This window comes from Pelobates fuscus, chromosome 4 (genome assembly GCF_036172605.1).
Source record: "Pelobates fuscus isolate aPelFus1 chromosome 4, aPelFus1.pri, whole genome shotgun sequence".
Lineage (NCBI taxonomy): Eukaryota > Metazoa > Chordata > Amphibia > Anura > Pelobatidae > Pelobates > Pelobates fuscus.
The window spans coordinates 361,313,811-361,331,266 of NC_086320.1; the positions used below are offsets into that span (position 1 = coordinate 361,313,811).

Below are 17,456 nucleotides of genomic sequence, written 5' to 3' on the forward strand. Positions count from 1 at the left end.
TTGTGTCATCCTGCATTGAGCAGAAGTTCTCAGCCGGCTAATGCTAAACTTATGCATATATGGCATCTGTCATTGGCTTGCAGAGCACTCTCTGTGCTACCCAAGTCCTTCCCCAGCCCACCCTTGGAAACATCCCGTCCCCTGAGAGGAGGATCGAGCTGCACGGAGAACTTATCCTTGGAGAGGGATTGCAGGCACGTTTTTCTTTATTTCTTTATTATTTTGTATTTTGGTGCAAGGAAGACCATGCCTTAAAGGGATGATCTAACCAAAGCCATTGTTTTATTAAAACACTATTTTCCGGTTCAAGTAAGCTGTTAATTATCTGCCGCACTAACCTTAGCTAAAGGCTGGTTGAATATTATGAGAAAAGCACTTCACAAACAGGGGCAGTATCAGTGTTAGTCATCATTGAACAAGGCCCAGCCATCTCTCTAAACCCCGCTTGAATGGGAAAATGTTGAATAGTTTTTACAAAAAAAACATTGCTTGCATTAGAAAAAGCTTGACGGAGTTTAGGAATCTACAACATCCTCGTCCCCACTGAATATATTTCTTCCTAGGTGTCAGCTATGATGAGCAATTATCACAGTTCTATTGTGAAACTGGCAATATATTAATTTTCAACAGTTCCAAAGAATTTTAAGCTAGTGAATAGTAATTAGAATATAAAATGCAAATCGATTCTGTACCACGTAGCTAATTCTAGTTTGGCAAATCTTCGATGGCCATCTGCCTAATCATTGTTGTTCATTCAAAATTATAAATTTCCGACATAATTATTAATAGTGCATCCTAACAAAAATTCTAAATAGTTGGTGGTTTTGTCTGTTTTATTTATTTAATTCAGTGTTTTTCGTATGCTCTGAGTTTTTTTTTTTAGAAGTTTTAGATTGTATATATGTTTAAATATGAGAAAAATAATCTTCTTAATAATCATCTAATCTAAATGAATATTTTATATGATCTGTCAGCTATTACAATGGACAAATGATTTGATGAGTGGTATTGCCTATATATTGCATATATATTATTTTATGAATTGCACAGGTAGAGTGATACTGTGCAGTATAAGGGGCTGCTTATATAGAGGCAGAATTGGAGCAAACGTGCCCAGTCAGCATGAGATTAGTTTTACGTCTCAATCAGAAGTTGTTGTTCGCTGCTCCCACCAATTTAGCTGAGCCTTCCCCAATAATGATATAAGAGAAGCTGAGAGAGAAACAAAAGCTGTGTTTTATCTTCCAAGCTACTCTACCATCAAATCACTATCAGGACTGGAGTTGAATTAATTGCTGCAGCTGCAGCACTTTTGGCAAACCAGAATTTATATGTTTATTTATGTTATAATGTTGCCCTAAGTTCAAAGGAACCCTAATTTAACCCTATCCATAAACCTAAAAGGCATGCAAAATAAAAGTTATATAAGCGGGAAGCACATATTAAGGGGAGACAATATCTAGTCTAGATTCTGGAGACACTAAACAGACACTATAGTCACCAAACTTTAGCTTAATGTAGCAGTTTTGGTGTATAGATCATGCCCCTGCAGTCTCACTGCTCAATTCTCTGCTATTTAGGAGTGTAATCACTTTCTTTCTGCAGCTCTATTCACACCTTCCTGAATGTGATTTGCACAACCTTCCAAAACACTTCCTGTAAGGAACCATCTATTGTTTAAAATTAAAAATTATTGTACCGTCTGTTTAATTTAGAATTTCTTATCTCCTACTCTGTTAATAGCCTTCTAGACCCTGCGGCAGCCTGTTGTGTGAGATTAAAGTTCAATTTACAGAGCAGGAGATAAAAAAACGTCTAAAGTAAGTTAACATCTAATTGAAAAGAAAACATTTTTGTTCATGCAGGTTGTGTCAGTCACAACCAGGTGATGTGTGACTAGAGCTGCATAAACAGAAGAAAAAGTTATTTAACTTCTAAATGGCAATGAATTGAGCAGTTAGACCGCAGGGGCATGATCTGTACACCAAAACCGCTTCATTTCACGGAGTTAAACTCTGTGAAACCACAGGAAAACATTGTGCTAGGTGAAGGGGGTGAAAGGGTCTGCCTTTAGTCTCCCTTTAAATCATCTTCTTTTCAAAATGCTAGGTCTAAATATGATTTCCTTAATTTACACTTCACACATCGCACCATTTACATCACACAACTTCCAATCATGAATCGTGATAGCTATTCATGCAATTTCAGCTAGCAATAAACTCAACCTATATTAAACAGACTGGTGTTACTTGGATTAAACTTGTCACTTTACTAAATCTCCAGATTATGTTATTACTAAGGAATAAGACATACGGCTCCCTTCTATTTGTATTCTCATCAAGTTCTTTACAGCAGCTAATCTCTCATCCAGCAGAGTGTTTTATCGTATTAATCAGCCATCCTTCTTTTCATGATATCTGTGAATAATTGCTTATAACTATTAATATGCACCCATCCGGTGACTCAGATCACTTTCACCTAACAAGAAATCCCTAAAGTACGGACACAATATGGATTCTCAGCTAATAAACCTTACTTTGTGGCATACATTAAACACTTCAAAATCTTCCTTGTGCATCCCTGACAATTAATTGTTAGTAAATCACTCTTCCTGAGTTCTTTCTGATTATATGTCAGATTATGCACTTATATTAGCTTAGCGTGGACCTGTTTCTATACTTAAAAAAAAAAAGAAAAAAAAGAATATGTTAAAGGACCTCGTTTTCCTGGCATTATAGGGTCATTAGGTCCCCCCCCCACCCTCATGGCCCCCCTCCCGCTGGGCTGAAGCCACTTACCTTTCCAGCGCCAGGCTCCCACAGTGCTGGTGACCTCTCCTTCTCCTGCCAGCGTCAGCGCCAAATGCGCATGCGCGGCAAGAGCCGCGCGCACATTCAAAACACCCATAGGAAAGCATTACTCAATGCTTTCCTATGGACGTCCAGCGTCTTCTCACTGTGATTTTCACAGTGAGAATCGCAGAAGCGGCCTCGAGTGGCTGTCAGGGAGACAGCCACTGGAGGCTGGATTAACCCTCAGTGAAACATAACAATTTCTCTGAAACTGCTATGTTTTCAGCTGCAGGGTTAAAACCCCTCTGGTTTTAATTGAGCTGAAGTTGTCTGGGTGCCTATAGTGGTCCTTTAAGCATCATTCATGCCCAAAGATATTTGCACCTGCAGAACTCCAACAGGTTTCTGTGACCCCCACTGCATTTACACTCAATCTGACTCCACTGGTACTGACCACCACTTAGAGTTTACATTTTGCATTCATGAAATTTCTAATTTATAGCCATAGTAACTCCACCAAAACCCAAAAGGCAGCGATCAGGCACAACTAATTTAGCCTCTTCCTTTTAATGCCCCTAAATTCTTTTAGATGCCCAATGCCCAACTTCACCCCTTTTAAATAAAACATAATTGCACTTCTTTTCGAGTAAAAGAAATATCTTTATTTTGTGAATCCAATTTTCCTGAAAGAGTGGATGATGAAATTTACTCTCATTTTTTTTTATATATTTATTTTAATATTTTTAACTATTTAAAAAAAATTATAATTTTTGATTGAGGAACACTCCAAGCACCATTACCATAATGGTTATGTTTATTGTGTTAGCAGGGGCCTTGTACCTTTCTATTCCTTCATTTTGGAATGGTTTGCCTTTTTTCCTGGGTTCCGGTAGTTCTCGTTCCCAGCCTTCTACTTCATATGGAGAGATGATGATCTAAGCCCTGCACTGACTGGCTTAGCTCAGATAGAGAGCTTTGAGTACTCTGTTTGAAGTACTGGATGCTGGGAGCGGCACCTTGTGGAACTCTGGTACGAAGTCAAGCCATTTTAAAACAGTTTGATTCCTTGCAACCAAAGGGACTGGGAATGGCACCAGGGCAATCCTTGTACTATAGCCATTTCAGCCAACTGTAGTGGTTATGGTGCTTGGTGCTTTTTACAAAAACAAAATCTTACTGGAATGTGTGGATTAGATCACGTGTTACCCCTTTCACTGAAATTCCCTGACAACGTATTTATTGGTACACAAATGAAGCTCAGTAATAGAGCCATAAATCTGGTATAATGAATTCGTAGAAGGCTGCTTGTTAGTAGACGATTGCACATTATCTATCATGTCACCCCTGCAGACATGCAGAAAATCACTTGCTGCAGGAAAATGGTCCTCTCTCATAATACACCAATATATATATGGCTTCTGAAAACAATTCCCTTCAGCCTTGTTTCTTGGAAGTCAAATATAAATCACTTAGTAATCTGTGATGATAATAATGCATTGTAAGATTTCGATTTGAGGGCACATTGTAGCACCTAATTTAAAAGCTATTACATTTATGCTTTCCAGGTATTTAATGTGTGTTATATCTATTTATTGTCAGTTTTTATTGGTTTTGTTAATAAAACTTGACAAATGGTTTGAACAATAAAGTTTCTGTTTTCAAATCCCAGAACTCAAGAGCAAGCTTGCGATGCTCTTTCATTTATACTCAAAGTTTTCCCAGATTAGTCGTGTTGTGTATAATGTTCTACAAGATTTTTTTATTCCTGAATTATAAAAGTGACATTAGAATTCCGTTATATATGTTTTGTTTTTAAATAATACAGTGGCTGTGATGTCCTTGTGCAGTTAAACAATATATGATCTAAAATAAATATTTGTAAACTTTCCAATCAATTAATTGGAAGGAAGTGAAAATATGTCCTATGTATAAACGCAGACATTTGCTGGTCAATAGTTTAATGGGCAATTGAACAGCTTATAATAAGTCATGCTGATTATTTTTAATATATATATATATGTATATATATATATATATATATATATATATATATATATATATATATATATTAAAAAAATATATATATTTGTTTATTTAGTAGAGTAAAATAATAAAATAGCAGAATAGAACAACATATTTATAACCAAATTGCGCTGTTTTCTGGAATGTTGCCGGGTAGTAAGAGAATGGGAGAACAATGCACAATTTAACAGCCCTCTAGCCTGCTCCATGTGTTGCATGTGCAATTTCACCTGATATTTCTTCACCACTGCTTCTAAAGGGTTTCTGCAAGTGTCATAATCCCTGCAGCTCTCTGTAGTAGTATTAATAGTAGGATTACCCTCAGTAATGAGGTAAGCCATTCTACAATAGTTTGCCCTCTTACCTGGACCCTGCTGAGCACCTCCTTGCCTGCTGGCTGTGACAAAGCCATGACTGCTGACCCATTTTATTACCCTTCCCGTCGCCCAATAAACACACAACACATGTATAATAGATAAGGGCAAAGGCCACAGCTTTATTAAAATTCCAAAACCAGCCTTGAACTTCCAACTGTCAACTTTTGGGGGTGGTTATCCCACCAGACAGATATACCCTTCTTTTCCCGAGTCCCAAACAGCCTGCCTTCCACCTTCAGCCCAAGCAGGCTGCGACTCCCCAATCCAAATTGGCACTTGTCTTCAAACGTGCTGGCCAGGTATCCCGCTCGCTGTGACAAAACAAAGAACAGAAACAGCAAGACGCAAGAACACAAACCATCTGCAATCATCATTAAACAAAACAGGGTGGGTGGGAGGGAAATAGCTAGTTGTTCCTTCACTCCTTCTTGTCATTACCATCCCTAAATCCCTGTTTCATCTGTCCCCTAAATTAAACATATGTTTCACTATTAATCCAACCCCTTACTCTGGGCAGTCTGCATTCCCTTCCTTGCAATCCCTGTACCAAACCCGCAAAATTGCTGCCGGAGGTAGAGTTAGACCTCCAACAGTTAAGGGGTTAAACTCTATTTATGCAGTGTTTTGGTAGAGGAGCATAGAACATGCAGACTCCACACCATAACCACTTCAAACTGCTGAAGTGGTCACGGTGCATGGAGTAACTGTTTAATGCAGCACCAAGTGAGAGGAGTAAATATATCTGTAGTCACGGGACCTCTTATCTCTACCTTCATATCCTAGATCAAGGGTAGGCAACCTTTGGCACTCCAGATGCTGTGAAGTACATCTCCCATGATGCTTTACCAACATAGTGTCTGTAAGAGCATCATGAAGATGTAGCTCACAACTTCTGGAGTGCTGAAGGTTTCCTATCCCTCTCCTAGATTATGTGAGGCAACAAGAGATTAAGGTGTGCATTATTCCGGTTATCACTGGGCCTCTTACATCTTTATTATCACACAGTTCAAAGAAGCAAAATATCCACCTTATCTCTAACACTTAAACTCTAAGACTGTTACTAAAATATTAGTTTGACTAAAACAAACGGGAGGTGGTAGGGAGCAATGTTAATTTTGTCGATTAACAATTTTAGTCAAATTTTAGTCGACTACAATTTTTGAGATTTAGTCGACTACAACTAGACTAAAACTAAAACATTTCAGACGACTAAAATACGACTAAAACTAAAATGGCTTTTTAGTCAAAAGACTATGACTAAAACTAAATTGAAATTTGCTGCCAAAATTAACACTGGTAGGGAGTTCAAAAATTCCACACCTAAAGAAAAGAAATCCTGGCAAAAAATACAATCTATGATTATCTTTTGTTTGTATGTTCTCTGTATTATGTGCAAAAAATATCAATTAATTGAAGACGCTAGTGAATAATTACAAAAATATAAAAGGCAAGCAGCACTAGTTAAGTGTAAAATAGCTCAAGAAAACACTCTGTACACTAATAGAAAAGAAAAAAGTGCGCTGTGCCTTTAAGGGATTTGTGCATACATTGATGTGCATATACTCATACAAAAACTTTTGAAAACTTTATACACTATATAGTGTATTAACAAAGTGACCAAGTGATACAATCAAGTGCAAAAAAATACTTAGCGAATAAACCAAAAAGTGTGGAAATGGTGGGGAAAACCGAAAACATCTTTTTCCACCCAATCCTTTGTGACTCTGCAATTCACTATACCTCTAGGTATTGTGAATCAGGTAGCCATGTTAGAATCAATTCCATTGCAAAATAGCAGTTTATGGGATTGGAGTCAGAGCTGTGCCGGTGACAAAGTTCCTAGCATGAAGCTTCATTATTCATTATTTGACCTTAACCAATCCTCTGTATGACTGAAGTGTCCTAAATTTATCTCTCCTTGTAGCACTCAAATGCACTCCCTGGGCAAAGAACTTCTTTTTCTGCATCATTAAGTCATTTGGGCAGCAGATTGAAAGAACCAGTATCACTAAAATATATTCTTTATGCACCGCTCAGCTAATGTATTTAAGAAGAAAATGCTGCAGTTATGTTTTTTATCAACTACATATGGTAAAAAGGTATTTTAATAATGTGCCCTCGATATGTATACAATGTGTGCTTAAAACGACTTTGCATAGTACCTAAGATATCTGTGCAGGGCATGCAAGAAATATACGATTAACATAATTGCCCATTAGGAGACAATTAGAGTTGGGTAAAACACATATGGCTGTTCTGCCAGTCCCGCAATGCTCTTGTGCTACAATAATCCTGAAAGAACCAAGAAGGGTGGATTAGCATCACGAGATGAGAGTAGTAATTTGCCACTTTGCCTAGCCGTAGACCATCAAAACAGTGGTTTGAGATAAAGATTTAATTTAAAAATATGTTTTTCTTTTTCTTTCAGAAAAAATTAGCATGCTCTCAACGCTGATCGTCCCCTTCAAGTATATAAATCCAGGAGCGAGCAGCGTCGATGATGAAGATAATCTGAGTGAGTTCGTTGACATGCTTATATTCACAGAAATGTGCTTGAACTGAATTGAGAGAATTCTTAAATTCTCTGCAAGTGTTGACCTGGTCATTTGTAAGTCTAACTGTCCAATAGCCAAAGTTAGCAATCGAGATTTCAACAAGCTATATGGTGTTACGAAGCCAGCAATCAATGTGTCAATAAGCTAGATGTTATGTAATTTTGATTCTCTAGACCAGAGATTTAGGTAGTAATTACATAGACAGCACGAGAGGCCTGCTAACTACATATTCAGGATTTGTAAGAGTATTCCTCCAAACTAAGTCACTGTTCTTCAGTTATAGAAAGTGGGTTGATGTTTTTTCTCATAACAGGACAATGGGTATTTAGAAGATACTTGGTTAACAGTTGATATCGTCGTTGCCATGGAACTAATTAAACATGCAGGTTTTGACCATGATGAATGCAACTTAACTCCACCGAGGCAAACAAGTCTCCAGCTTTTGAACCAAATAGTTTTAAAATGACTGTATAATAAAAAGAACAACCCATAGCTAGTATTGATGCACATTATACTCACAACCGCTTGTCAAAGGATTCTCAAAACAACGTTCCTCTTAGCTACTGAGTGGTCAGATGTATCTTTTATCTCCAGTAGGAATTGGGTTAGTTTGGCTTATATGTAATTATTTTAAAAGCTGAGCAAGAAATAAAAATGTGGTTGAATTAAGCTGTTGTTTCTGTTCATGATATTTCCAAAAATTACTATATTTATCAAATGGTATGATAAAATGGTTAAACAAACTGTTTTGGAGTATATATAAATGTATATGTTACCACTGAATTTATCACCACTAGCCTATATAGTCATTCTGTCCTTCTGATAACCTCCACGTTCTCCTTGTATTTCACTTTATTCCTAGTCTGACTTCTCCACCTCGGTTTCTTGCAATATCTTGCAATACCCTTGCTTATTTGTTGCTGAAGGCTACACAATCCTCTATCTAACCTGTCTCTTCAGCTCTTCTGTGTGTTATATGTTTTTCATACATTTTTTTCTATATTTGGAACAGACCCCCAGCAGTGGACGTCAACTTCCCCTATCATCATCTTCTAGACTTACCAGATAGACTCAATTTGTAGAAAAAACTATCTTTACTCTTGAAGAAAGCTTTAAGCGCTACAAAAACAGGTCACAAAATGTACTTTTATATACAGTACTCACATTTACAGAACAACTCCAATTAATCTACCTGGTGATTTTCTTTCAGAATAGTTTTTAGACAGGTTATTTATTTTTTATTTTTTTATTCAAAGACAGATTAGTCAGCTCTATATAAAAAATGTTTTATAAGTAATTCTCCTTTAGGTTTATTTACTAAGCAGTGAACTGTGGGTGGGTAATACACTAACTTAAATAACCTAGACCAAATATGGCTCATGTTTGACCCAAGAGGAGTTTTTTTTCCCCAATTTGCCTATTTTGAATCTTTTATTAAGAAAACATTTTTATGGGTGGGAAGAAACTTAACGTTCTGTAATATTTAAAAAAAATAAAAATAAAAAACATAGGTATTGTTCATTACCTTGCCGCTACATTGTAACAGTCACTACAAGTAGCAAGTGTGAGCTGTTTACCAAGTGCAACATTTTCCCAGTAGCGACAGAAAGTTACCGGCTGCCCCTAGTGTATGTATCTGAAGTTCTGTATTGCTATAATAATGTAGTGTATATTAAATATTTTAATTCCAGGAATATGTTTTTCTAAATAAAGCTACAATGCTTACTTTGTAACATTGTAAAATATAAAGATTGAGTACATAAAAAAACTAACTGGTGGCGACACTTGCAACACTCTAATGGGTGGGTGATGCTAATTTTAATTACCCACCCACATGAAGACTATGGGAACAGCAGTCAGATAATATAAATATATGATAGGAGACGCATAAGAATGCATCTTACGGATGACTTTGTTCATTAAATAATACTAAATATAAAGATATCATTCACATCATAGCAAACTTGTTACAACCCATCAATTTACAATAGGAACTCTCTTCCACCCTCCTGCTAAATGTAAACTGACAGATAAAGGGTCAAAGCAAGTTCTGTAACCCTAAAAAAACCTTTACTCCGTTTCCCCAAAATATTGGTAAAGAAAAATTCCATCACTGCAGGGCTATGTTGATTAAAGCTAATCAATCCTCTCTAGAATCCAAAAATTGAAATAAATCAAAACCAATGTTCAGACTTGTGCACTGTAAAATAAACTTGGTTTGTGTGAAACGATTTATCTGAAAAATAAATATGTGTTTGGGTGGACTGAAATTCGTCCATGTGGACACTTTTTGCCCATAACATATTTTTGGGGAACTATGATTCAGATAAACCAAAAGGCCCGGAATTTGACTAATCAATGTATTGGAAAGCATGTACATAACATAAACAATTTGTAAATCATTTTCAATATACCGATAGGTGCATTTTCCTGCCATTTCATTGACATAGCAAGTAAGAAGAGATAAAGAGGAAAAAGTAGGAGCATTAAAAAAAGTATATTTATATATTATATATTTATTAAATATATAACATATACACTGATCAGCAACAGCATTAAAATCACTGACATGTGAAGTGAATAACATTGATTATATCATTACAATGTCACTTCTCAAGGGGGGCATATATTAGGCAGCAAGTGAACAGCCAGTTCTTGAATTTCATATGTTGGAAACAGGAAAAATGGGTGAGAAAAAGTGAGAAGATCTGAGTGACTTTGAGTAGGGCCACATAGTGATGACTGAATTAGAGTATCTCCAAATGGCAAGTCTTGTGAGGTACAAAGGCTATCCCGTCTGGCCCGATCACGCAAAAGAGCTACTGTAGCTCAAATAGCTGAAAACCTTAATGCTGGCCATGATAGAAAGATGTCAGAACACACAGTGCATCGCAGTTTACCGCGTATAGGTCTGCGTAACCGTAACCGCCTATGATGACCCTTGTCCACCGCCAAAAGCGCCTTCAATGGACTATACTATGGAGCAATGGAAGAGGGTTGCCTGGTCTGATGAATCACATTTTCTTTTAAAGCAGGTGGAAGACCTAGTGCGTGTGCATCATTTACCTGGGGAAGACATAGCAGCAGCATTACTTTCACTAATAGTCAATATAAAATTAGTAATAATACTAAAAATAATAATAATGACTAATTAGCAGGTCTCAAAATAGTGATTAAACAGGGTGACTGTTAACCTAACATACTGTAAGGTGGTGTGTACATTTTCTATTGTAACAATGATCTCATGACAACACTGTGGTAGGCAGTATAGGGTTATGATTTTGATAAGATAAGATACCAAATGCTGAATGTGCCAAAAAATATAAATGTAGCAGAACGGGGTGCATGAGGCTCTTGCTCCTCATGCTAGACTACTGGCTAAAATTGGTGTCAATATCTTTAATTTAAGATGCTTAGGGACCTTAGGGAAAATGTTAATAGAGATACTTGGTTTATTCACAATATCTATTTAGTTACTATTTGCTAAAAAGTGTCATATTAAAATATGTTAAAATGGACTAATTATGGTGGTAGTTAACACTAGAGATGTCCCGAACAGTTTGCCGGGAACTGTTCGCCAGCGAACATAGCTTGTTCACGGTCACCACGGCGGGCGAACATATGCGATGTTCCTGGCGAACTGTTCGGGACATCTCTAGTTAACACATATACTTTCCAATAAAAATAAAGAATATCATACATTATAAAAAGCATAAAATATAAAAAATATATGCACGCCTTTGAATCGATATGGATGGTGGGGGTCAATCCCAAAAAGGTTAAGTCAGCTAAAGTAAACAGGAGGATTTCAAAAAATCATCATGCACTGACATAAATATCCTGCTATAAACTTGAGGTTTTTTTTTTAAAAACATTTTTAAATGTTTTTTTGGTGTACCCATAAAACCCTAAAAATGGATGATCGGAGAGGTGGCCCAAACCAAGATCTGCCTCACCTGATCGAAGATTTCTGAATGTATGTACCCGTTTGCATGTGCTATGCTACATTTACATGTGTATCAAGTTTATAGATAACGTGACACTTTAAAAACGGTGTGAAGCCCAAGGGACAATTTTTTTTAGTTTTTATACCTGTGGTTTACATGTAAAAAACTAAGCAGCTTGAATTTACAGTAATGTCACTTTGAAAAATCACAGCAACGTTTAATTCTATCTAGTTATATAATTATACCTTTATGAAATGCAAAAAAATCATCACAGATCTCAGTTCCTTGGTTTCTCTGAGACTAAACAGTTAAATAATTTACATAACGGAGAAGATTGAAAAGAGACACAAGTCAATCATACTCAGATTCACCCCAATCACCCTGCTGTTTCTTAATTGGTATGGTTCATCAGGCTAATTAGCAGAGCTGTCACTTGTCGAGCTTGCTTTGAAATTGACACTACGTATTCATTAATACAAGCTGTAACGGATCACCTTCCGTTGACGGATGCTCCTAGCGCTTCCTGAGGACTCCAAGCCCTGCAGCAGACACCACAACCACCACAGACTCCACAACCGCCGTAGCTTAACTGGAGTCTCGCCGTCTTCCTTCCACCCTGTATGAACCTCCAGCATCCAGGACCGTGTGGGAAAGACCTCTCCTCCAAGGAGAGTTGATCAGGAACAAGAACAAGCTCTCAAAAGAGCTAAGTGATTAAAGCTCAAGGGAGTATGCAGAGCATAGCAATCCCCAGTGTGATATAGCAGCTCCCTCCAATAACGAGACAAGGCTAAGTATTGAGGGTCAAGAAGAACTCTGGTTTAATTACACACACTCTGCTTTTATGCAATTCTCCCCTGCAAGGGAGACGCCCACATCCAATTAAACATTACCCAATCACACAATGGTTACATCCCACAGATTCCCTCCCCTTGAGAGGTAACCCAATTATAACGTACAATTTAAACATACATTTTTATACATTTCTATAACTCCAAAACTATGCATTCAATCTTCAAAAACCACATATTAATAATCAGCATACTTTACTTACACACATATCCAAAATTCAGCCAATTCCATCCAGGGGTTAAAGAGTTAGCTGGAAGTCTTTTATGACCGACCGCAAGCACATTTTCATGCCCAAAACAGTTCCATGGATTTGGGCTGTGCGGTCGGTCTATTTTACACCGTGAAAACGACTAAGTACCATTCGAACGGGAGTTGGAATCTTCGAACGGGACTTAGTCTTTAGCCGCGGTGTCAGAGAAGGTACGGGTCAGCGGTGTTCGTGCATTTGGGTAGCCGCAAACAGTTCCATAGATTTGGCTGCACACACCACTGACCGCGTTCGAATAAGTTAAAATGGCCGCCGCCACGTGTTCGTTTGTCGAATGGCGGCCACTTCGACGACTTCGACACTTCAACGACTTCGGCACTTCGACTGGATTCGAAGTGCCAGTTTAAAAGTTGTAACACTGCTCCACAGCATTTAAAGGGCCAGGAACAGCATACAAAAATCCATTATGCCCAAATGTAAGTGCTAAAGGGCAATACATTCCAGACCATAGTCGCAGGGCAGGAGGCTGGCGATAAGTCCTCTCTAATGCCCAGTGGCAAATGGCAGTTTGTCACACAAGCCACTGCTCAAATATATTGTTTATTTCGAACAAGTTCATAAAAGTAGATGACAACTCCGATGCCAAAGACAATCATTAAATCTAAATCCTACAGGAAGAAATAAAATTACTGCAGAAATACCTATCGAAAGCCTTCCAAAGAATGTTTAGGGGTCTTGTTTTAAGTGATTTATTAGAGCTGTCAAATCATTTCCTATTTTATGAAATCTCTCTATTATTTCGCTGAGATGCGACAGTAACTCTACTCAGAATTCAGAACTTAGTAAGCATTTCATACCTGCTTTCAAGCACTAGAACACTAGAACAATAATCCCTCTTTTTGATCTGGCTGATGTAGTTTGCTATTAATGGTCTCAAAATGTGTGCTGCAGCAACCTCCTCCGCGGCTTATTATAGATTTCATATTATTCCTCTTCATTTTTTTTATTAAGTGAATGGTTCCTTTCAGCAATAATGGCAGACATTCAGGTGTTCAAAAGACATTTTCTGCCAGCTTGTATCTCCGTTTCAAGATTGAAAGCTAAATTAAGTAAAATAATTAAAGCTAAAACAACACGTGTCACATGGAACATACATAGGTAGCTATAATATTTTACAGTTAAGTATTCTGGATTGGCTATTACAGTTGTTTATAGAGCATATTTAACTGGTAGACGATTTGACTTTGTCATGGAGGTTTGAAGATTGTGATGGCCAACAGTGACCATCTACTAACATTTAGGTTTAATGGCCACAGAGTCACACATCTCATTTTCGGGCATCGAATGCACTGCCACATTCTCAATGTGAAGATCAGATGGATTTTGTGACAGTTACAAAGTGGTAAAATTAACATTAATCAACTCAACCACCAGATTGTATCTGTAGACCTTGAAATATATATGTAGTTATATGTTTTACCTTCTTGTTTCATAAAAGATTGTGGGTGTAGGAAATAACATTGCTTTGTAATTTTCTGCCCAAACCTTTTTGATGCATACATTGGATACCGCATTATTGATTTCCCACCTTATCTACTCTTGTCTTGTGTTTAAGTGTTCAATAGATAGGCATAATAAACCAGCATCCGCAAGGAAGTTGTGATGCTGCACAGAAAGATGTTGAATAGTTGGGGTTAATATTGCCTAATTCACCTGCAGTACTAGAATAATACGCTGATCAGCAACTACATTAAAACCACTGGCAGGTGCACTGAATAGCATTGATTATATTGTTCCAATGGTGCCTGTCAAGGGGTAAACAGTCAGTTCTTGAATTCCATCTGTTGGAAGCAGGAAAAATTGGCAAGTGAAAAGATCTGAAGGTCTCTGACAAGGGTCAAATAGTGATGGATAGTCTACTATGTCAAAGCATCTCCAAAACAGTATTTCTTGTGGTGTGTTCCCGGAATGCAGTGGTTAGTACCTACCAATAGTGGTGCAAGAAGGACAACCGGTAACCCGACATCAGGGTCATGGGCAAGCAAGGCTCAGTGATGCACTTGGGGAGCGAAGGGTAGCCTGTCTAATACGATCATACAAAAGAGCTACTGTAGTTCAAATTGCTGGAAAACATAATGCCGGCCAGGATAGAAAGGTTTCAGAACACACTGTGAATCGCAGTCTCTTGCATATGGAATCACATAGCTGCAGACTGAACAGAGTGCCCATGATGACCCCTGTCCACCACCATAAGCTCTTTCACTGCAGACATCAGAATCAGAACTGAACTATGGAGCAATGGAAGAACATTCTCTGGTCTGGTGTTTTCTTTTGGATGGATGGCTGGGTGTGTGAGTCATTTACCTGGAGAAGAGATGACAGCAGGTTTCACTATAGGAAGAAATCAGACAGACAAAGGCAGTGTTATGTTCTGGGCAATTTTCTACTGGGAAAACTTGTGTCCTGGCATTTATGTGAATTTTACTTTGACACATACCACCTACCTAGAGATTGTTGCAGACAATGTACACCCATTCATGGCAATGGTGTTCCTGATGACAGTGGCCTCTTTCAGGAGGATAATGAACCCTGACACACTGCAAAACTCGTTCAGGAATGGTTTGAGGAACATGACAAAGAGTTTAAGGTGTTGCTTTGACCTCTAAATTCCCCAGATCCTAATCCAATTTAGCATTAGCGGGATGTGCTGGAACAACAAATCCAATCCATTGAGGCCCCACCTTACAACTTGCAGAACTTAAAGGCTTTGTTGCTGATGTCTTGTTGCCAGATTCAGACATCTTGTGGAGCCCATGACTTGACGAGGCAGAGCTGTTTTGGCAGCACAATGGGCAACTCCACAATATTAGGCAGCTGTTTTTAATGTTGTGGCTTATCAGTGTATAATTAAATACACACAATAATTATGAAATCTTACTATAATTTTGTTCTTGAGTATTGAATGCCACCAAATTCTCACTTGATATATAGGCTTGCACTCACGGTCTTCTCAGTTAAAAAGTCATACTTTATTGAAATAGATTACAAATACAGATCAACGTTTCAGTCACCGTCAGGGACTTTCATCAGGATTAAGAATATATTAATAAAAAAAAAAAAAACAACATACATTATATAGTCATACGAAATAAGATATTAGACTTATCAAAGGTGAACCGTGTAGCGCCATCGGCGTCCCGCTGTGCAAAGTGCGCATGTGCAAAAAAGGCTCCTTCCCTACCTACCATGATGATGCGGCTTGCGTTACCTGGGCGAAGGATACAACCTACAGATGCCTGGGTAACCAGAACCGCTGGGTGAAGATAGAATACTAATGGTTACCCGGATGGGGACTGAAAGTTGATCTTTATTTTTAATCTATTTCAATAAAGTATGACTTTTTAACTGAGAAGACCATGAGTGCAAACCTGTCTACTGATATATTTACATTTGGTCACCCCTGGTGAATGCACCCGGCAAGGAATATTCGCAACATATATATAGACATCTGGATGGATATAAAAAATATTGTAAGAGGATTTTCTGTCTATTGTCAAAACTTGTCAAAACTTGTTATTGTATTACTGTATTTTCAATGAAAATGGAAGTGATATGCAAGTAATAAAGGTTGTGTCTTTGACTTTAACAGTTAGACAGGTCAGTTATTTAGTCCTCTTTTACTCCCTAATTTAAGCATTTTGTCAGACCAATGCCTCTTCCAATTTCCTTTAGCAGATACACTGATTATTTAGCTCTGTCCCCAGCAGTTAAGCAGACTGTTTAGCAAAACACCTTTCTCAGATCACATGTGTAAACCATTTAGCTATGGCCATTTTCTCCAGTACTAGTAGCAGTAGACCATTTAGCCATAGGTTGTGCAATGCATTTAGCCATGGACCTTGTCACCAGCAAATTAATGGGCCATTGAACCCTGTCCCCTTACCATGGTATATGGTAGACCATGTAGCCACCTTCCCTTGTCTCCAGCATTTTTCCTCATTATTTAGCTATGTTTCGTTTCCTCCTGAAGTCATGCAGATCATTTGTTCAAGTATCCTTGCCTGCGTCATTGAGACAGAAATTGCGTAGCATGTCTTCTGATAAAAAGAGTTTGTTCTGCTCTTAACTTGAAACCCCCACCCAACTGCCTTCAGTGCAAAACTGTATCCTAAATCTGACATTTACAATACACCTAGCATAAGCCTATAATGCAAAATTTCTACCTACCAACAATTAAGGTAGGATAAACTTTAGACTTGGACTGGATTTATCACTCACAGATCCACATGCAAGCATTACTCAGGCTGATGTTCCGGGCCAGTTTTCACTTTTGACGTGTTTATTTTTCACGCGTGTCCCTGAGAAAAAGGTCACTTGAGCGTTATGGGATAAATGTGCAAATAAGTAACCTCCTTAAAGTGCAACAGTGACTGGTGTGAGCAAAAGTGTCCACAATAGTATGAATTATACTTACACTGTGCCTTTAAACGTCGCCCTGTGATATAATATACATATTTGACAGCTTTAAATTAAAAGTAAGTTAAAAAAAAGTTTAAAATGTATTAAAATGTTTTCATTCATTCAGTTTGTTACCTATTTTCTTGTCTTCTTGTACATCGAGAGCAAAGTAAGATACAATTAGTCAGATAATCGACTTGTTCCCTTTAATTTGAATATACTGTTCTGTTGTTTTTTTTTTTTTT

The 17,456-nt window shown here is 37.7% G+C and overlaps 1 protein-coding gene across 1 annotated transcript in view; it reads left to right on the forward strand.

Annotated features, from left to right (window-relative positions):
* Positions 1–17,456, forward strand: part of ADARB2 (adenosine deaminase RNA specific B2 (inactive)) — a 495,819-nt gene that overhangs the window by 303,606 nt on the left and 174,757 nt on the right. The window contains exon 3 of the mRNA XM_063452650.1: positions 7,620–7,706. Within this exon, the coding sequence (XP_063308720.1) occupies positions 7,620–7,706 (87 nt within the window). The remainder of the gene's footprint in view (positions 1–7,619; positions 7,707–17,456) is intronic.